The following is a 21620-nucleotide window of genomic DNA, read 5'->3' as shown; positions in this document are numbered from 1 at the left end:
ATGAACGATGCTAATGTTAGTGATGTGTTCAATTCAACAGTGTATTACCTTTAGTGTTGAAATGACTGTCTCGATGGATTTGACGTCAGAGTTCATAGCGTCTTCCTCATAGAGTTTGGATTCAAAGGACTTAACAAGAGCCTCTGCACTCTGGCTGTGCCTCACCACTAAGCTCACTGTTTTCAGTCTGCAACACAAAAGAGAAAGGGCCTTCAATGTAGGTACTTTTAATGCAAATATATGTCTTGTACAATAATCCAAACGCCCAATGTTTACTTCTTAAAATGGCCACCTACTTGTCCATATAGATGGAAGACATGGAGTACACTTGGCTCATGCTCTGAATGAGGACGGTGAGTTCAGAGGAAAGTGTTGGAACAGAAGGAAAACCTGCAGCCTGTCTGAGGAACAGCTCACACTTCTCCTTCATAACGTCAAAGTCCTCCTTCATTCGGTTCATCTCCGCTGTCTTTTGCTGCAGAGTAGCATGACAAATAATAAGGATTAAGATAACATGACCCATAAGTTCTTGAAAAAATGAAATTATTATTGATAACCACATTTGTACCTCATGTTCTGTGATGCGCTGCAGGCTCTGTTCGAGGTCGTCTCTCTCCAGCGGGGTGCGGAGCTGCCTGATCAGGTGTTCCTCGTGGGCCTCCAGATGCATCCGGAAGTTGCGTATTTCTGAGATGTAATGATTGTACACCGACTCCTCGTGTTCCTCTGTTTACAAAAAATTGAAAAGATAATCACAAAAATATTAAATATGTTTATATTCATATTTTTAGGTATGAAGATATGAAAGGCCAATTCTGTTTCTTATTTAAAATTTTAAAAAAAAGCTGTTGTGAACAATTGTTTCCATTTGGACATTTCTGGGCAATATCACATAATTAAAAAAAAGATATGGTTAAACCTCCATTAAATCTCATACACAGTAACTGAAAGCACACATAATCCCCACTAGGTGGCATCATTATCCCAATAGAAAGCAGAGTAAGGCCTGTTGCAACTAAATAGCTGACACTGCTAGTGTGAAGCGAAGTCATACATACGATAAGATTAAAACTCTTTCTTTAAAAAAGGGAACAATTGACTTAATATATACGTATAAAAAAATATATTTTGTATTTTTTCAGAACTAGACATCATAGCGCTTGCTTTTAATTTACAGCAAAGCCAACCTCTCTTCTTAACTCTGTAAAAACATAATTCCAAAAGGCATTAACTTGATGCTTAATGGGCTTAAAGAGCCATGTGTTTCCCTCGCGTGTTAAATGTGCACCAGCGGCTCCTTGTTGTGCGGGACAAAAGGGAAGTGTGAGCCTTGCCTCTTTCTGCTGATCTGAGTAATTCCTGGTAGTACTCCTTGCAGGCGGCAACGTCTCTCTCTAGCTGGGAACAGTCTGCCACAGTAAAGACCTCGGACTCCTCGCTGTCTTCCAGGAACTCGTCGAAGTGGGACTGCAGGTTGCTCAAAACCTGCTGATGCTCACCCTGTAACATGGTCTTTATCTGTGGAGAAATTACGTGGAAATAAGACTAACATGTATGTGCATCTTTTCTACAATTAACATCAAAATTAAGTATGATGAGTCTTAAAGGGAAAATGTTATAATTTGAACATACTGAGGCCACATTCCAGTTGCGGATGGCTCGTACATCAGCCATTAGATAATACCAAGATACCACACTCTTCATGTTGATGTGTGAGTGGGACCACAATGCCAGCACATTCTGGTATAACTGCTCCGTTCTGCAGGAAAAAGCAAAGAGGAATACAAAATGTAAGCCACCAAAGTCCAGTCACAAGAGCTTATGCATTCATTAACAGTCACCTGAACTCAAGAAGAACTTTATTTAGATGAACAGGACACAAAATGAAGCCAAGCATCGCACCTGGTTGCCATGTCAACAGCCTCTTTGTTGGGTGGAGGCACGGTGAAGCAGACGGAGGGCACCATGGCCTCGTTCCCTGCGGGGTTGATGACTTTCCACTTGGCTCTGTGAGAGTTACTGGCCAACACGCACTCGTCGTCTTTATAAATGGTAATCTGAAAGAGTTGTGATAAAGAAACACCATGCATTCATGATAAGAATGACAATTAAAGGGAATGAAGTGTGTTATAAGTAAGAGGACATCTGTATACCTCTATCTGACGATAATCACAGATGGCCTTCACAGGGATGGAGGATCTCACGGGGCTCTCTGGGTTCCTGGGCCTGAGCTGCACGATATTCTTGGCCCTGCCCACCAACCCAGCGACAGTGCTGCGGTACTGAAGAAGCTGCTCTTTCTCATCCTAGAAAAACACCATACCAAAGAAATAAGGTATTTTTCACTAATTCTCAAAATGCACACACACTTCATTCTTCTCTCTATAAGTTTACCATGGACTCCTGAATGAGATCCTCCAGTCTGTGTAAGCTGCTTGTTCGATCACAGCTGTATTTTCTCTGAATGGCCTCCTGCAGGCTCTTTAGGTAGTCCATGGACTCTTTGGCGTCACTGAAAAACTGCATGGGTTGAAAGAAGGACGATGAGAGAAAGAAAGACATGCGATAATAAATTAGATGAGACAAACGAATACACTTTGCTTCATTGGCTATACCACGCAGCAGCTCACCTCGAAATAAACAGCATTCTCCTTGAGATGCTGTTCTACACATGAGCAGAGCTGTAAGATCCAACTCCACTGAGTCTGCATGGCAGCCCTGTACGCCTTAAAGAGAGACATCCCACCACAATTAAGACACAATTAACAGGAGTAATAGCTGAAAATTATAACACTTAAAAGACATCACAATTATTTTAATGATTGTGGGAGCGGTATGCAGGGCGGCACGCAACTACTGCCAGCTGAAATGAGTGTGCAAAAGTAAAAAAAACACACAGGGCTTACTTCAATAGTCAGCCTGGCTGGGTGGTTCTTGTGCATAAGGCGTTCTGCCTTGTCCTGCACAGACTTGATCACTTCCTCCTTTTCATCCAGCTCCCTCATCAGGTCCTGTAAAAAGACATTAGGCTGAGTATCTCCCACAATCCCACATCCTGTCTAACAGAGCTGAAGGTAATCATTACAAGGACACAGTACACAAATCCCTCCACTGGGATTATAGTTGTATCAAATGAATGCACCTGTAATCCCACAATATTTACCTAAACCCTTGCTGTTCCATCTGCGTTGAAGATTACACTTTAGAAGACTGTTTATTAAACAGGAAATACGTACAGCATGGTAGTCTCTTTTCTTGGAAATGCTGCCGTTGCGATCACTCCAGTCAAAGGCTACTTCCTCCTCCTCCTTCTCGTTCAGCCAGATCAGCTCCTGAGTCGCCTTCGACACAAAGTCTTGCAGGCTCTCCAGGTGGCTCTGTCGCTCTCTGGAGTTGTTCTAAAAAGAGTACATAAATAAGGTTTAGCATTTACAGTACAGCACATATTTCAGATAAAGACTATTGAGCTCAGGGATCACTTACCAGTAGCCTTTCATACTGCTTTTCTAGTTTGTTCAGTTTGTCCGAATAAATTATTTTCAGGGGGATCTGCATCTGAATCTGAGAAAAGAAAATATTTTCGTTTTTATTCTGCACAAACCAAGTGCAGGCCACTTCAGCCCAATGTCATACCAGTTGTTGCAAGTACTTTGCTTAGCTCTCAGTTTTTACCATGTCCAAAACTATTCATAGATACATACAAGTTGTGTACATTACATTATTTTAACAATTTCCTGTAATATACCGCCTGGAGAATGCACATTTTCAAGACCCCTAGAGGGTTTTAGGGAATTGTCCTTTACATTTCCTTCAAATTATGCATGTACAGTATCTGTTTAATTGTACTATGTGTGCATAAAGAAACAAACAATCATTAGGTATAACACTATGTACAATTGTTGATGTTTCAACTTGGAAATAATACATAAGCAAGCAAGAGATAAACGGCTTAGTGCTTACCTCACTCAGTTTGGCCTCTTTAAGACTCATTTGAAATTCTTCAATGGCTCTGTGAACACTTTTGTGGTTGTCTAAATGCAGTTCCACACTTGGCAAATCAGATCCCCACTCTGAACGATCAAGCTGCAACTTTAAAGCAAAAAAACACACATATATTATTGAATATGTGTACAAAACAGCTACACTACATTATGAAGAAGTTGATGGTTGTGACTCACCTGCATCTCTTCCACCCAGCTCAGGAGGTCCTGAACAAATTTCATGTTGACCTCCTCTTCCGTCATGTTGGGGTCTGCCAGGGAGGATTTCTGTAAGGGCTTGCGGATCTGCATGTGTTTCAATTGCCTGAGGCTGCCAGGGTCCATGCCACCACCACCACTCCCCATGAAGCCCTGGACTGAAGCGGGCTGCAGGCCGGGGGTCATTGCAGGGCTGAAGGAAGGGGTCATGCCCGGTGTAAGGCTGGAGGTGAATGTGGAGCCAGGGGTACCTAAACCCCCCGGGGTGAGATCTGGTGTCAGGCTTGAGTTGATGTTCTGAGAGAAGCCAGAGTTCAGGCTTTGTGTGATGCCTGAAATCATCCTTTTGGTTTGTTCTGTCGTGAGCGTGTGTCCTTTGCTGTACACGGAAGAACACTCCGACCTCAGGGAGAGCAGGTCATCTCGGAGTTGTGATACCCTGCATTCAAAAAGACACAACAATATGAGATGCAAGAGACCCGGAAAAGTTTCTTTTTTTTTGCAAGAAGATATATTTTACCTTTGGACAAGTTGATCCGCAAAGGGGAATTTCCCATCCAGAAGAATTTGGATGTCCACCACTTGCTGTCTGAGGATATTCTCACACTCCAAGAGGTAGCCAGCAATCTCAGCTTCATTTAGAAACTGGATACCAGACTCAAGACGTTTTGCATCCTTAGCAGAGGGGAAAAAAGAGACTCATCACAAAGGACTGTACACACACTGCTATTTATCTCTATTTTCATCAAGTCAAAAACACAAAACTTACAGACTGCAGGGCGATTCTTGCCAACGCCAGCTTGTCCTCTCCGTTTACACAGTCCCGTTGGACCCTGTTGGCAATCTGCTGCAACATCTCAAGCCTTTACAAAACAAAAGATGAGTTAGTATCACTTAAAAAAAAAAAAGAATCTTCAAAATGCAGACGTAACTTCACCTGGATCCATAGGCAATGCTGTTATTGAGAAAGATCGAGTTGTTGATTTGTAACGGTTCAGTGAGGATGGTGTCATTGGAGCAGAGACTGTTGAAGCTACTGTTGCTTACAGACGAGGTCCCACTAAAATAGGCCATCTTACTTTTACTGGTCAACCACCGCTGCTATTACCAGCGACTCGAACAATCCACGCTACATTTCTCGTTCTAGTCCTCCCTCTGAAAGGATCCCAGCCTCGACCCAGCCTTGACAGTTTGGCGGCCAGCATTCGCAGACCTAACTGATGGAGCGGCTTTCAACTCGCTCATATTTATAGCGCCATGGCCAGGTGCAGAGCGAGTTTCCCACCCTGACATAATGTGCTGCCTCAGGGGATAAAGTTAAATAGCAGGTTGAGACAGTACTCCTTTATACCAACTGAGGCTGCATAAGGAGCGGCCAAGCTGCTGTTTTTGCTTTTGCTGCCAGATTTTACCACTCCCAACATCAATAGGGTAAATATGCGTTTATGGATGATAAAGGAAGGGACAAAGATTTGAATTTGTCTAAACTATTGTTAACTTCACAATCTCTGTATTTAGTTTCCATAGAAATAGTATCAACTCTTCTAACAAATATTGTAAACAAAGCACCAGCTTGAGCTCAAAAACTTGACTGAGCTTGCCCTCTGAAAGCAGCCACTCTGATCTATGAGCATTTGCAAATATCTGCCTTTTTAAAGTAACTAGATCCATCCTGATTTGGTTTCAGAATGGAAAGCAACTCATATTTTCCCCACACATATTTATGATTAATTTGTTTGCTGCTCATATTTTTCAAAACACTCGATCATCCAAGCAGAACCAACCCTCGCAACCTTATCACATAGAAACGGTGCATTATGGCTGCAGTAAATCTGATCAGGAAATATTGTGTACAACAGCTCATAAATATGTTGATAGACTTCATATCGTAGTGTGCCATGGTCCAGTGAGGGGATTTGTAATTTAATAAGGACAATCAATCTCTGACATAAACCCTGACCCTGACCTCAGTGCAATAGAGACATTAGTATGCTTGCAATATTATCACACAGCCTTCACCACCATAAGGAACTCATGTAAGATATTTACACATTTTCTAAATGCTCTTCACTAAATAAAATATGATATTTCTTGCTTTAAATCCTTTGTTGTTGCCTCATACTGTCCACATTTTGCCATATCAAAACACCAACTATATGTTTTTGTTCGATGGTGACTTTTTGACGGACAAGTAACCCACAACATTTGCTTTCAAATACTATAAAAATGACCCCGTTTAAATCATATTATTTTGAGCCAGAAAACACTCAGTATTAATACGTGCAGTGCCTCCACATACCGTTCCACCTCAGGCCTCAGGCTCTTCTCTCTTTCCAGCATAGCAACTATTAATTTCCCCCATTCCTTCTCAACATCATTTGGGTGATGACCCTGGGGTAACTGAATACGTCCAAACTCGATCCACATCTGTCAGATAAGCCAAAATACAGACTTGTTATTATCAGTACAGTATGTAACCATTCAACCACTCAATGTGTGATTACAGTAGCATGTTTTTTTCTATTTTGGATTAGTATACCTCAAGCATTTTATAGAGATTCTTGATTTTTGTCTTCTCGTTCTCTTTCACAGGGATTTCATTTTCTTTAAAATGCAGATACTGTGTATAAAGTGCCTGTAAAAGAAAGCAGAGTTTGTATCAAACATGATGATTAAGCACTTGAACCATAAGGCAACTGAACAGATGTTTTCAAGCAGACAGATCTCTATACATGTGTCTGTACTCTCCCCTTGTCTGCATAAAAGTGCCTTTACTGTTAGCTGCTATCGACTAATTGCGGTAAATGGATGCCGCTGCTCTCTCATATCCATCAATATCACTTTAAGTCTCAGTTACAGCAGATAGATGCTGGACATGGGTTCTTTGAAGCAGACAACTCGCCTTCACGCTTCTGACAGCACATACACAATGTAAGATAAGACAGCTGTAGCCCAACATAATGCAAAATAAACCAAAGAATCCACTTCTTTAATACCTTTAGTTCCACAGGGTTGTTGGGGAATGATCTGTCTGTCATTATGGCCACATTGTGTTTGATCCACTGGCTGAGGTATTTGATCATGTTCTGGTACTCCACCCATTTGATATCAACATCCTGTTCAAAGAAAGAGGACCATCAGCAATGAAGCACTTTTCAGCACTTTGACTTGGAATTAAGGTGGAGTTACTGGTGGACCGATGCCATCAACTCACAATGGGACTGATTCCATCAACGCCGTCAGGTACTTTGGGGAAAGCGTCATACAGTGTCGACACGTATGTGATTACTGACTTTTCATCGGGTGCCTGAACGTCCACATCTGATGAGGGAAGACAAAACCAAAGGGTCACATATGCACACATGACAATTAACTATGTTTGTAGAAGAATTATCCCTCAAGTTAACATCTCCAAGCTTCACTCCACATGATTAATAGCACAAAGTTGTTAAAATCTTTTAGTGTTTTTGGAGTAAAAGCAAACATGACACAGTGAATGGATCTCACCTTCGGGATCCAGCAATCTGGCAACCCCCAGCTGTTCAGCTACACAAAACGCGTTCTCTAAATTTGATCGGTTGGGCTGTGTCGACACATAGCTCATGTCAATCAGGTCTGGCCTATAAAAGAGAGAAAGAGAGAACAATGAGGAGTTGGATGTAGTGCTTTCCTATTTTGAAAATAAACCCTGCAGTTACTTTGGTGTTACCGTACCTGTATTTATGTATAATGGCGTTGAATAGCCTCCCATCCCTCCACGAGGTTGTGAAGTTGTCACATCGTACGCCAACGTAGCCCTCTGTCATTTGCCTGGTCCAGAAGAGTAGCCTCTCTTTGGCTGTCATGTCTTGGGACTCTCCTGTCACATGGATCTCCGAGATCTGTCAAGATGGACTGACGTTAAATGGCGCACAGACACAAAACATCTAACCCACAAACTGTGGATAACAACCAAGCAAGACTTCACCATTACTAATAAGTAACAATCACAACAAAACTTTGAAATATACAATAATACAATCAAACGTGACAAGAACACAAGCTACAGCCATTAAAGTACTACATAATAATCTGCATGTCACAACAATGACGGAACACTTTAAGCTTCACAAAGATGTTTGTTTGTTTTTTGCACAGGGAACAATATAATAAAACTAAAATATTTTATTTCATATTTGACTCATCTGTGAATTTAGTTTAAAATAGTTAATAGTTTCCTTATCAGGTTCATTACCATTCCTTCTCACACTAGAGACATGGAAAAAGTCAGGAGGTCAGTTTAAGATAAACATTTGTACTAAACGACTCAGAAGTTTTACAATGTGGAATACTGACGATTAGGATGACATCAAACAAACAGTGCCTCTTCACAGGTTGAGTTTGACAGCATTGTTACCACAGCGGGTTTAAAGCACATGTATGACATCTCAGCAAACTTTCTATCTACAGCTCACGTTATATTCAGCATATATTTAAGCTTCTGTGCTTTGTTTCCTGTAACATACATCCCAAACAATCACATTAATGGGAATGCCACATGTCAGACACACTGTATTTCAATTTGCCAGCAATACATGGGGTACATCTTAGAGAGTTGTTTCTAATTTCCATATACCAGGAACATTTATGTCAGTACATAGTTTGAACAAAAGCCAAGAAGAAGCAAAACACTGAATAGATTTTACAAGAAGAACATCAATCAAACTTCCAAGAGGAAGGGATTTGAAGCCAGACATCTGTCATAAAAGCAGCAGTGAAAAACAGAAACAGTAACCATAATAACCACATCCTGAAGAAAAGAATGGAGGAAGAATGCCACCAACCTAACCACATTTCTTCATTTTCAAACTCTGAAACATTTCTAGAGTCCAGTTAACAACCAATATTACAGTTACTACCGGAACCCTTAAAGAACGACTGTGGCCCTACCTCAAACTTCGTGAACACAGTATGATATAGACAAGTTGAATTTTACTGACTGTTGATTTTACTGACTTAAGATGTCAATCGCACACTGATGCAAAAGGATAAAACACATTCAACTAGAAAGGTACTCAGAGAACACAGAACTCAGCCATTGTCAAATGCCCTATCCCACAATGTTAACAAAAGTGAAAAAGTGAATTATCCTCCAATTTTCATTATAGCGAACAAACCGAACAAGGCTGCATGGATCCACAGGCAAAACTATTATTTTCAAAAGAAAATAAAGACATTGGTGTGCTTTCTGTCCCACAAACTGGATTAGAAAAATGTGACAGTAAAAAACGTTCCCAAGACATTTGTTATTATAAAACAAGGTGATGTCAGAGCACTGTATAAGAGTTGGTGTTCAACAAGAGAGAGTAGAACACAACAATAAAATGCTGTTTTTAAAAAATAAATATAAAAAGGATTGAGACCATGATACAAACTCATTGACCGTAACACCACAAGCCTATCAATCCCTGCATCATCAATATAGTTTATACCGTGCCGAGTTTCATACAAACTATGGTAGCCATTAGTTTACAAAATGATAAGAGGGGACAAACAGCAACCCTTAAGGCCAGGAAGGTTGCCACCTTTTAGATTAAACACTGTTTACTGTCACACACGTTTTTTATAATATACCAAAGTGACTATTCTAATTAGATCAGTTATTACACAGACACAGGGTAAGAGCATGCTTCGACTCTTTAACAGTTAAAGCTCCATCCTGATGCTGTGAAACACCTGCCAACTATTGATAAGATAGATTTTTTTTTTATTAAAAAAACGTCAACATACTGTTCTTCTCTACATACAGATGAGCAGCATACATATTTTAACAGAACTAGGTAAATGCCAAAGTATTTCATCTTCTCCACAGGTGACGCCTGGGGTGTAACATACCTTTAATAACCTATGATTTGTATGTGACCCAAGAATGACTTTGAACAGACAGAAATACACTACAGTAAAGAGATCATTATCTATGCTTAAGATTTACTGGGAAAACTAGTTGAACAAACCGCCATTTCTCTTCAGAAATTCTTTATTCGATGCAAAAATATGTTTAACATAGTGCTTGATTCATGATTTGTAAACAAACCTTGCAATGTTCATGATAAATCCTACTCCAATCACAACATTTTCTGTCATTATTAATGACTATTTATAAACCGCACTATGTTTACCTCATGCTGGTTGGAAATGCATTTGTCAGGAGCTGGAAGATGGTCTATGTAACCAGAGCAGGTGTGGGCCCTCCGTCTCTTCCTCCTGTGTGCTTGGGAGCCACATATAATCTTGGCAAACGTCTCCTCACTCCCAGGTCTGTCATTACCCCTCAGAGTCCTTAGCATGTGCTCCACTGCTCCAAAGCTGACAGCCCTCCTTAACTGCCTCTGCAGCAGCCTCTTTACAAGCAGACCATCCTTAGGTGAAGCGCCTCTGGGAGTTGATTTAATGCAGTGAAGCTTTTCTTCTACGGAGGACCTGCTTCTGTCATCGTCTGTGAAAAACCTTCCCGGCCTGTAAGCTAACCTTTTGATTGTTTGATTAGAGGGATCTCTGAGTACCAAAACTGGTACCTCACCAACATACACGCCTGTGCTGATGCTGTCCTGCCTGGATACATGTTTCTTCAACACTGTTGTTTTATCCAGCCCTGCTTGGGATTCCTCTGGGTTCTCTACTGGGACACCTTTAGGTTCTGCACTACTGCAGTTGGCTTCAGTTGCAACAGCCTCCCCACGTCTAAGACTCCTGAGAGATCCAGCAGCTTGAAAATCCCCTGATTTCCTTTTCTTCCTCTGAAAATAGCGCCGCCCTTTGAGCTCCTTAGACTCAAGGCTCAGTGGAGCTGTCTTGGGGTCGACGTAGCATTCCTCTTTAGGGCCTCGAACGCAGCCGCAGATGTTTCCCATGGCTGACAGTCAAACAGCCTATTACCCATTGACAGGGCTGGGATCCAGACAGTGAGCTTTTTTTTTTAGGCAAAGTATCCGGTGAGCATGGCTTGATCTTTAGAGACACTATCCCATTGACAAAGACATTTTCACACTGTGCCACTCGCGCACAATAAACAGTGACAGAGAAGCCGGTACACATAATGCTCGCGCCAGTCAGAGCAAAATTGACTTTCGTTGACTCATAGCTGAGAACCGGTCACCCTCTCTCTCTCTCTCTCTCTCTCTCTCTCTCTCTCTCTCTCGCTCTCTCTCTCTCTCTCTCTCTCTCTCTCTCTCTCTCTCTCTCGCTCTCCCTAGCTCTCTCCCTAGCTCTCTCCCTAGCTCTCTCCCTCAGTGCATTTCTCTCTTGCCTGCGTGCTCTCTCCTGAGTCTCTCCTCTGACACTGGAAACTTTCTGACCTTTGAAACATTTCTCTGGCTTTGCTAATCCATTACAAACACGATAAATGCATACACAGACGTGAACCATGTGCTTGTGGCTCTCAGCNGAGAAGGAGAAGGAGGAGAAGAAAAGGTGAGGTGATTAAACATCTGGAGAGTTTCATTAGTGTATTTTACACTCTATAGCTTACAGTTAAATCACGGATCAGAAGTTATCTTATTTAAGCAAACAGGCTATAATACTTGGAGAAAGAAGACTGCACAAAAGACTTTAAAATGTGCGACAAAATAGTCCTCAAACTATCTTATAAATAAAGTCTTAACAGGGCTACAGCCTAAAAGCTAAAGTCTAACAGCTAAAGTCTAACTGCTAAGTGATCAACGGGCGAAGTCGTAACAGCTAAGTCTAACAGCTACAGCACTAAAGCGAAAGCGTCTAACAGCTATGCGTTGACTAAACAGGTCACTAAAAGTCTAACAGACTACAGCATAACGCCTACAAAGCTATAAGTCTCACAGCTATCGTTAACAGCTAAAGTCTAAGAGACAGGGCCTAAAAGCTAAAGTGCTACGCTAAAGTCTAACAGGCTAAAGTCGTAACTGCTAAGTCTAACAACCTACGGCTATCGCTAACAGCTCAGTTACATTCCAGTTTGCTCTGCGGGGAGTAACAAGTTGATGTAATGGCTACAGCCTGACTTTAGTTCAGTTATTTACTTAGCTACAGTTTGTCTTAAGCACGTTTCGAGTGTGTGTTTGGCTGCTCTTTACCATAGATACTTGTTTTAAATACCTATGCTAACTAGCGTTTTAGCATGCGCCATCTCCGCGACGTAGCATTTTTTCCCATTGAAGCATGAATGGGCGTATCTTGCCTAACGCGTAAGCTCCCACAAGAAGCGACCGGTTTAGCTCTTAGATAAATAGATGATGAGACATTTAAGCGCATATATTTTATTTCATCCTCAGTCCATAGAGAGTTTGATCGCTCACATATCAGCTAACACTCAGCGAGAGAGAATGAATTGATGTAGTACAGCAGCGACGAACGAAGTATCCATGAGCATTACCACGATATGACGCGTCAAAAATAAAAAACTAACATATATTTAACATATATCAAAGATGCATAAGCATAATACATATAAATTTAGCATAAATAAGTAAATTGAAGCAATCTAGCAGCAGTATACAGGCACAGGAATCATAAATAATAAAGGATGTACTGGTCATGTGGAATAACCAAAAAGAGCATATACACAATATTTACACACTTTTCTCCAAAGACTATACAGCTGTATATACTTTTTCATACAAATACAGTTGACTGTAGATATAGTAGTCATACGGCCATGCAATGGAAGCTATAAAAGCCTAAGAACAGCGACGCATCACAACACACACGATTGCACTTCACACATCGAGGCGCGACACTTAGTGATACGTTCACACACGGACATACACACATCACAGCGAGTACACACACACGCGAGCATTCCACACACAACACCACACACAATACACGAGCTACACTTCATGTGATAAGTCATTTAATGAATAGCAAAGTGATCACAAAACTGTGAGCTGTAAGTTAGAACGTAAGTTGCTACACACAGACACATACACACACACACAACACGACAATACCCTAAAGTACCAGATATCATGATTCTTATTACAATCAGAAATTTAATAATAAGTGTCTATGCCCTCGAAAACGCATACTTGAGTTATTCGAGTGTGTGGTTAAATGAATGCAAGTCAGCTAGATAAACATCGCTCATCTCTACACACTACTAATCTGACCTTCTTCTTATCAGTATACGCTAAATAGCGTCTCTGAGTACTTCAGTATGACAGCATTCAGGTATAGCATAATCTGGATCAATTGACACAGTTATCAGACTGAACACACAGAGATAGATAGTAAGGCACTACGCATCGTAGATAGTAGAAGCAGTATGAGGAGAACTACACTTGATTAAGATTTCCTACACCATATCTCTAGCAATGTTAAGCTAGTAACTGACGCTATCTCACTGCGAATTATTATAATCTCTTTTGAAGTCATCCTCGCTATTACACATCATGACAGTTTATGATGAATTATGCATCTAACTACAGGCACATGCTTTGCCCATAAAGCATTTATTGATTACTCGATACGCTGTCTATCTAATAATGCGATATGTGCAATCTCGAAAAATACAACTAAAGACCATACAGAGCGTGGCATCTTTTCATCAGCTGTATCCTATTACAACGAGCGCGTGAACTGAGCCATGTAGGCATCAGGAGGAGAAATAAGCAGACCTAACCTGAGAGCTCAGAGGTCAACCAGTGCGACGTTCATTGCAGCACATATAGGTAAATCTCCTGATGCCAAGGTTGCACACGACACCTAGACGTTATCTACAAGAGCCAGGAGAACAAGCGGGCGTACTTTAGCTTCGACTGTTGATGTTTCAGCAGCACTTCTATATCTGGTTACAGCTCACACGAGTGAAGCTAGTGATATGGCCATTACCGCAAAATTAAATAAATACCCGATTAAATCCATCCATCTCTCGCCCGCTTCTATCCCGTGGGTCGGGTCGCGGAGGTAGTCAGTTGGCAGCAGACGAGCCCAAACTTTCTTTCCTGCACCCTCAACAGTCTGATGCGGACGCGCCCTCCCAACGGCGCTCCTAGGCAGCGCAGAGATATAATCGCCTCGCACGCTGGTTCCTAAGGAGTCTAAACCCTTGTCTCTCCCAGGCTGACGTGCCTGGAACACGCTCCCTAGGGGGCGGCGCTCGTGCCCGGACCGACTTTGCCATACTTCTCTAATAGAAAAACAAACAATAAGACATGATGTAAAGTTTAGGATACCTTGCACCTTTGCATTTTCATCACTTTTTGCGGCCCGTAACGCACGCACCATAAACAGACTCTGGTGTGTACCTACTTTACGTATGCCACGACAGTATTTAGCTGAACTGGGTTTTGAATTGATGGCTGGCGTGAGGAGAAGCGCGGAGTGAGGCGGCGCGTGTGGTTCGAGGTAGGTCAGGCTCTAGTCCTGAGGACCCGCCCCTGCTGTCTGTCACACTATGCTGTATATTACTGATTGGCACGAAGACACAAAATAGAGCTGATACAACACCATTAACATTTCTACCCGGCATTGTCTAGATCACTTTCCGCTTACATTTATTTTACTCATTCTACTTCCCTCTCGGGCAGGATAGCCAGTTTACGCAGTGGTGTACATAACCTCTGCTGACTACCAAGCAGCCTTCGCGTGTTGATGTGTGGTGTGTGTGTGTTTGTGTGTGTGTTGTCGTTTGGTTGTGTGTGTGTGTGTGGTCGTGTGTGTGGTGTGTGGTTGTGGTGTGTGTGGTTGTGTGTGTGTGTGTGTTGTTTTGAGGTTTGTGTGTGTTTGTGTGTTGTTGCGTGTGTGGTGTAGTGTATGTATAGTACGCAGCTTCATGCAATTATTAAGCAACCCTTTTACATAGAGGACGGTTGGTGTTTTTTTTAACCACACACACACACACACACACAATCACCACACAACACACACACACCACACACACACACACACACAAACAACACACACACATACCATGTATACATCAGTTCAGGGGACATTACATTGACTTACATGCATTTCCTGGAGACTTATCCTAACCATAACCAACACATGCCTAACCCTAACCCTTACCCTTAACCTTACTATTACCCTAACCCTAACCAAGTCTTCACCCTAAAATGAATGATTCCCCTCATGGGGACCTCCATTTTGTCCCCACAAGGGAGGCGAGTCCCCACACGTGGCTGTGTAAACAGATTTCGGTCCCCACAAGTACAGTAATGCTAGGACACACACACACACACACACACACACACACACACACACACACACACACACACACACACACACACACACACACACACCTCTACTCTCCTTCCTGCATAACTTGAACGGCCGTTTGTTGTCATCAGCTGAGCCACACAGTCAAACATCGTTCAGTATTACACTCTGCTCTGCACTCTGTTAATGATGACCTTGCCTGTGTAGCTAGTGAGTGTGTGTGTGTGTGTGTATGGGTGTGATTGATGGATTACTGCAGTCCAATGACTCACTCCTGTCTCCCTAGTGTCCCTCTCTCTTTCTCTCTCTCTCTCGCTCTCCCTAGCTCTCTCCCTAGCTCTCTCCCTAGCTCTCTCCCTCAGTGCATTTCTCTCTTGCCTGCATGCTCTCTCCTGAGTCTCTCCTCTGACACTGGAAACTTTCTGACCTTTGAAACATTTCTCTGGCTTTGCTAATCCATTACAAACACGATAAATGCATACACAGACGTGAACCATGTGCTTGTGGCTCTCAGCTGAGCAGGAATGGCACAGACTTGTGGAAAGACCTGTTTTGTGCTGGCTTGTCTGCTTCCGCAACACATAAACATGTGAACATCACAGCCGCCGCCTGTGAGTCTTATATTTTTGTCTGTAATAGGAGATGGAGGGAGGACAAGGTTTAAGCTTCACTGCAAGTGGAAGCCAGCTGATGGCCACCCATTATGATGTGAGAAATTCTGGATCAGCAAGTTTGGCTGCGTGACCCAGACAGAGTCCCAGCCGTTCAGAGAGGCTTTGAAAAACAGAACAGCGTAGGTCAACGAGAGAAACAAATCCGTGCTGGACAACAAAGTCCTTTCACTTTGTCTATTAATCAAGCTACGTACAATGGTGGAGCCAGAGGTGGGGCTTAGGTTTAAACAAACACTACTATCTGAACAGATCACCACCAACGCAGTTCACAAAGGGGCAAAAGATCTGGCCAGGAAGTGATTCACCACATTAAAGCTTTACAACAACATTACACCGCCTGTCCCACTGTGGAGGAATCTAACTAAATGTTTAATACAAGACAAAAATAAAGTACTGTATAAAAGAGTAAATATATGTCACCAGCACTGCTCGACTAAAAATGAACACAAAACCGCTGTCAGCTTGCAATATTTAAACAATGACGTTTCCCTGAAGGGCAAAGTCACCTGACAGCTATCACAGTTCAAACTACCGGTACACATAATGATTACTCACAGTGCTACCTATGGCCACCTAAAGTCAAACTATTACATACTGGTATAGGTGCAGCATCAGGTTACGTGTGTGTACATATATTTTAAATGGTTTATATCATTTATTATTTCTTATATTTAATAGGTTAAACTTATTTATTAATCTGTGAATTGTTCAAATACATGAGTCATGACCGGAGCAGTAGACGTCACGAAGATAGTGAAAGTGAATCAGGGCGAAAAACAAACAAACAAGCTCATAAATTCCTGACAACAGTGCATTGTTGTGGTGGCACACTGTCACCAGGCTATACTAAAATAAACAGCACCACGTCTCAGGTGAAAATACAGCATGGTCACCAGGGTGGGGACTAGCGGCAGCTTTGTGATGAGATTTCATTATCTGTACAAACATTATCAAACAAAGGATAGTTTATAAAACACCTTAACACTAGCTATTAGATAAAGACACACCCTGTCCGTGCTCCCAGTTTACAGAAGTCAATATAAAAAAACAGCCTGCAGCAAAAAGAAAAGCCTTAAGTATGTCCCTTGAAAGCTTGACGTTTGAAAAACAGTTCATACTTGCTTATATAATAAAGCCGAGGGTGGATAATGTGACTGAAACGTTTTTTTCTGCCCTACAAAATCAAGAAGAAACAGGCCCATCACTGCTCAAGGGCTTGCGTGAGACGGACAGCAGGTGTTGGCATCTTCACCGACGCTACCTGTCAGTGAGTCCAGGCCAAATCATATTAACTGCTTTACCTCCATTAATTTTTGATTGAAGGCGTTAATCCATTAATACAAGAATGCATCTGTCTCAGTAGTATCTCAATAAAAGCTGTAAGTGTTAAAGACTATTTCAATAATACTGTCCCTTAAGCAACCACTGAGTCATGTAGCTTGAGCCAAATATATTAATAATCCAATGCAAAACAGTCAGAGATAAAAAGAGAAGGGTAGAGAGCATGAGTGAGAAGTATTCATGGCGTTTCTGTAAGTTATTGGATTTGATATAGACACCTGGATACTCATGGCATGCACACTTACTAACTCACTCCACTGCAGCAATAAAACGAAAATATTCCCAGAGAGAACATTTAAAAAAAACATTCAGGGTCAGGGAGAAACATAAAGCTCAGCCTGGGGCACACAACATTTTAAAACTGCATACCTTGGTTGCACTGACTGTGCACAAAGTTTTAAAAAAACATTAGACCAAGCACATTTTGAACATTAACTGATTACTCACAGTAAAACCCTTTTCTTTTGTTTAAATTGAACATAATTTACAAAATAAAGCTATGTTCAAGCCTTTTACCATTGTACGCAAACACAGATTTGTTGAAAAATCAGTGCAGGGTAATTTACCATCTCTCAATACATCGTGTGAATACCATACCAAAAACCTTTCTTCCAACAGGACCTATGCGAAGTTAACTTGTCAAGTTGCCACAGAGGATGAATCAAACATGCATTATAGTAATCCAGGTTAACACTCACATCATATATTACACTATAATCTTCCATGAGTAACACAGCGATTACAACAGTCAAAATGATGCGAGCGGCACAGTTTTGACACCTTGTGGTCAAAAGTAGAATCATCTTTGAAGCATAAATCTGGTGTGCATTTGTCACGCTATTATGTAACTCAATCCCACAGCAAGCCGGAGTTTCTGTTGCACTGATCATTAATCTCTACACAGACCAAGGTAACCCTTTGGAAAAATAAAGGTTATGGATACATTTGTAAAGATACAGAAAATTATAAATTAATATACCTTATTAATGTATCACTTACATATAAGGAAGTAATATCCAGTATCTGAGTGATGAATATGAATTACTGGGCCGATAAAATAATTATAATAATAATAATTACCACAACATGAAATGACAACACTGACCTGAAAGTGCAGAATTATGGTCCAGATCAATCCCAGGGTCAGTTTCGGGTTGCCATCTGTGATGTCATCATTCCTGATATTTACAAGTTTGACCTAATGATAGGAAACACATGATTAGTATATTCTGAATAAACAATGTCTCCAAGTTTTTACATGTAAATGTATTTGGTACCAAGTAAAATATTTCAGTGTAGCTCTGTTTTCTATTTTGCCTGTCATTTAACAAGCACCACAAGGTGGCACAATAGTCATTATATTATGTCAGGGAAACACTGTTACTGTCATCGTGTGGGTATGAGGTGACAGAGAGAATGAATGATTGCTAATAATGAAATGTTATAAATCTGCTAGGACGTTTATCTTCCACGTATAGAAGTACAAAATAATCTTAATAATTTCAATAAATAAAACATGGTCCAGAAAGCAGAGTCTAATCACATTCTTGTTTTAAGTGAGCAGTTAATTTATTCCTCCAGTTCCAGCCTGATTATCAGCAATAATGTTGTAATCAATTGGCCGCAGGGGGAGATTTTAGGGAGTTTGCACAGTGAGAGTGTTTAACATTTAATGACAGCAGATGATGCATTGAAGTGTCTGATATGTGTTGTCCCTAAAACAATAGAACAAGTCATTTGTGACCATCTATGATTCCTTTGTCTCAGGCCTTACGTCACATCTGGCTACCGCTCAGCCAGCCTGTGTGTTCTTCATCACATCCTGAGAGGTTGGGGGAGGGGAGGGCAATCAAAGCTGCTAAAAACCCCACTGATGGGATTTGTAGTCAGTGCTCCTTGAATGCTGCCATAACTATATCTGGGAACTGATTTTCAATTTTTATCAAGAAAAGACTGAAAATGCCACGAGTCAATCAGTGTGTGATGTAGGACAATGGGCTTCTTTGGATAATAACTCCTGAATGGGGATGTCCTACACAATAGGGCATTTTTGTATGAGCCCAGATTTGTACACATACTGTGTCCCAGCTCAATTACATGTGTTGCTTTGCTTGCAATTCCCTGCCTCAGTGGTTACAAGTGAACAGATTTCTAGTAATATGATGCAACTCCCAAGGTACACTGTAGCTGCCACAATAAGTGATACGATTATGTGGGCTATTCAGCTGCAACCTTTTAGATCATTCACTTCCTGTATCAAATGTCCTCATTTTTTTATGTAGACATTGGTTGGAAACTGCTCTTAATCCATGAAGGGACAGGAAGGTAGAAACATGAATTTGTTTTTAGCTATGGCGTATGATGGAAGAGATTCCGAATGCATGCTTCCAGTATCTTAAAAAGGGACAGTTCATCGCAAAATAAATACAATATATATATATAGCCAGGGGTGCACACAACTTTCTCAGTGAGGTACTCAGATGAGTACCTGGAGTCAGTGTTTGGTACTCCAACTTCCGGCTCCCCTCAAAGTTCCCATGAAGCCCTCTGTATCGCGAATATCAGCGGGTGGGGGTGCTAGTGGAGTATGATGAAGCCCTCTGTATCGCGAATGTCAACGGGGGGGGTAGTAGTAGAGTGCAGAGCTTCGTGACCACAGAGCGTGTGAACGTTGTGATCAGCTGTTTTAGCGCAGTGCTGCTGTACAGGCCGACGTTAACAGCAGCCCTGTCTTTGCACACGGAGACCGACTCCGTCGTCCGGTGATCTAACAGCCTTATGGAAAAGCTTCACATATACATCGGTACGCAAATGCGCTTTGTGACACAAGTGACGGTACGCATTTCAGATTGTTGCCGCGCATGCGTACCTGCGTACCACTTATGTGCACCCCTGTATATAGCTCACCTCAAACCTGTAGTGCTTTTCGTCAATAAATATTGATATGATCTGAGCTGTGAAGTGTTGGAAATATCCGATGGAACTACATGATGCTTGCTTGTGTTGCTCAAAGCCCAAAACAAAAACACGAAATAATTTAACAGTAATGTGTCTTTCCAAAAATCATCATCCTCTCGTCCATTATTAGATTCACACTGTAATAGTTATACGATTCAAAGCAAATAATTACTCAGCAACCTGGTCACGATATATTGGAAGGAGACATAAATGTTGTCCATAAGATAATTGTGTGGCTTTCTAACAACAGCCTATAATTTGCACAGGTCATGTAAATGTTTTCAAATGAAAAGTGATGAGAGATCAAGAGTTGAGAGTTTACTTGGTTTGATCCTTACCTGCCGTCTCTTTAAATAATCCAGTGCTATTTGTACATTCTGGAGTCTGTGGAAGCGCATCCTCCCTCTCTCCCGAGGCTGTGGACATAAAGAGGGAAGAAGAGCCATGATGATCAGGTTCTTCTCAAAAATCAGAGGACAAATTAAATAAGTGATTAGTAACATCATGGTGAACACAGGACATGCTTCCAGTGTCTTACCCGCTGCTCTGGTGAGGCACTACAAAACTCTACCTGCAACAAGAGTAGCCATTTCTGCAGGCTCACTCAAAATCTGAGCATATACAGAACATTTTCCACCATTTGCATCTCTAGAAAAGTGCTCTTAATGTGCAATAACAAACCAAGTCATCCTGCTGGTTAACACACCCAAACAGCTTAAGTGTACATGACACACATAAATACATCTGGTGTGCTGTGCAATAACTATTCTAAATATAATAGTGCTGCATTGTTCGAGCAAATATCCAATGTCTTTTGGCAAATGGACAGTGAGGGACCACAGCATGATGTAATGAAATGGAAAATGCGTTGAAGCCAGGATGCAGCAGCAGCAAAAGACGTTTGCTGCATTCAGCCATATTTCTAAGATGATAATGGCTGAGAGAAGAACTCGGCTCATCTAAATAGCAAAGCAACAATATTTAATAAACCTATTTCCCAAAGCCGTCATTCCGTAGAACTCATACACTTACAAAGAGCTCTTATGGCTTTGAAGTACCTAAAAGCAGCAGATGAAAAATGTCCTGACGGTTTACAGCGCTCTGATTGTATAGCTCAAAGATGGGCAAAGCTAGCGACATTGATATAAAGACCCAGGCTTTAAAAGGCAATTTCCTTTATCGCATCTTCTTCATGCTTTTGCAAAGTCAGCTTGCCAATTGTGTTGTTGATGCATGCTCAAAAAGACCATTTGAGCCTGAACAGGCCTGGGCCTTT

At 41.5% G+C, this 21620-nt stretch overlaps 1 protein-coding gene across 1 annotated transcript in view; it reads right to left on the bottom strand.

The window, feature by feature from the left end:
- Positions 1 to 21620, bottom strand: part of dst (dystonin) — a 109886-nt gene that overhangs the window by 62268 nt on the left and 25998 nt on the right. The window contains exons 7-30 of the mRNA XM_010773185.1: positions 20683 to 20760; positions 18492 to 18584; positions 7914 to 8080; positions 7707 to 7819; positions 7414 to 7520; positions 7196 to 7315; positions 6739 to 6834; positions 6499 to 6626; positions 4969 to 5062; positions 4720 to 4874; positions 4179 to 4638; positions 3961 to 4089; positions 3484 to 3561; positions 3237 to 3398; positions 2907 to 3011; positions 2631 to 2726; positions 2395 to 2520; positions 2154 to 2306; positions 1903 to 2057; positions 1633 to 1759; positions 1335 to 1518; positions 569 to 726; positions 297 to 475; positions 49 to 187 (exon numbers count right to left, since the gene is read on the bottom strand). Coding sequence (XP_010771487.1) covers positions 49 to 187; positions 297 to 475; positions 569 to 726; positions 1335 to 1518; positions 1633 to 1759; positions 1903 to 2057; positions 2154 to 2306; positions 2395 to 2520; positions 2631 to 2726; positions 2907 to 3011; positions 3237 to 3398; positions 3484 to 3561; positions 3961 to 4089; positions 4179 to 4638; positions 4720 to 4874; positions 4969 to 5062; positions 6499 to 6626; positions 6739 to 6834; positions 7196 to 7315; positions 7414 to 7520; positions 7707 to 7819; positions 7914 to 8080; positions 18492 to 18584; positions 20683 to 20760 — 3402 coding nt within the window. The remainder of the gene's footprint in view (positions 1 to 48; positions 188 to 296; positions 476 to 568; positions 727 to 1334; positions 1519 to 1632; positions 1760 to 1902; positions 2058 to 2153; positions 2307 to 2394; positions 2521 to 2630; positions 2727 to 2906; positions 3012 to 3236; positions 3399 to 3483; positions 3562 to 3960; positions 4090 to 4178; positions 4639 to 4719; positions 4875 to 4968; positions 5063 to 6498; positions 6627 to 6738; positions 6835 to 7195; positions 7316 to 7413; positions 7521 to 7706; positions 7820 to 7913; positions 8081 to 18491; positions 18585 to 20682; positions 20761 to 21620) is intronic.

The sequence above is a fragment of the Notothenia coriiceps genome, unplaced genomic scaffold, assembly GCF_000735185.1.
Source record: "Notothenia coriiceps isolate Sejong01 unplaced genomic scaffold, NC01 NC01_scaffold00012147, whole genome shotgun sequence".
In the NCBI taxonomy this organism is placed as follows: Eukaryota; Metazoa; Chordata; class Actinopteri; order Perciformes; family Nototheniidae; genus Notothenia; species Notothenia coriiceps.
This window is presented reverse-complemented; position numbering and strand designations above follow the sequence as displayed.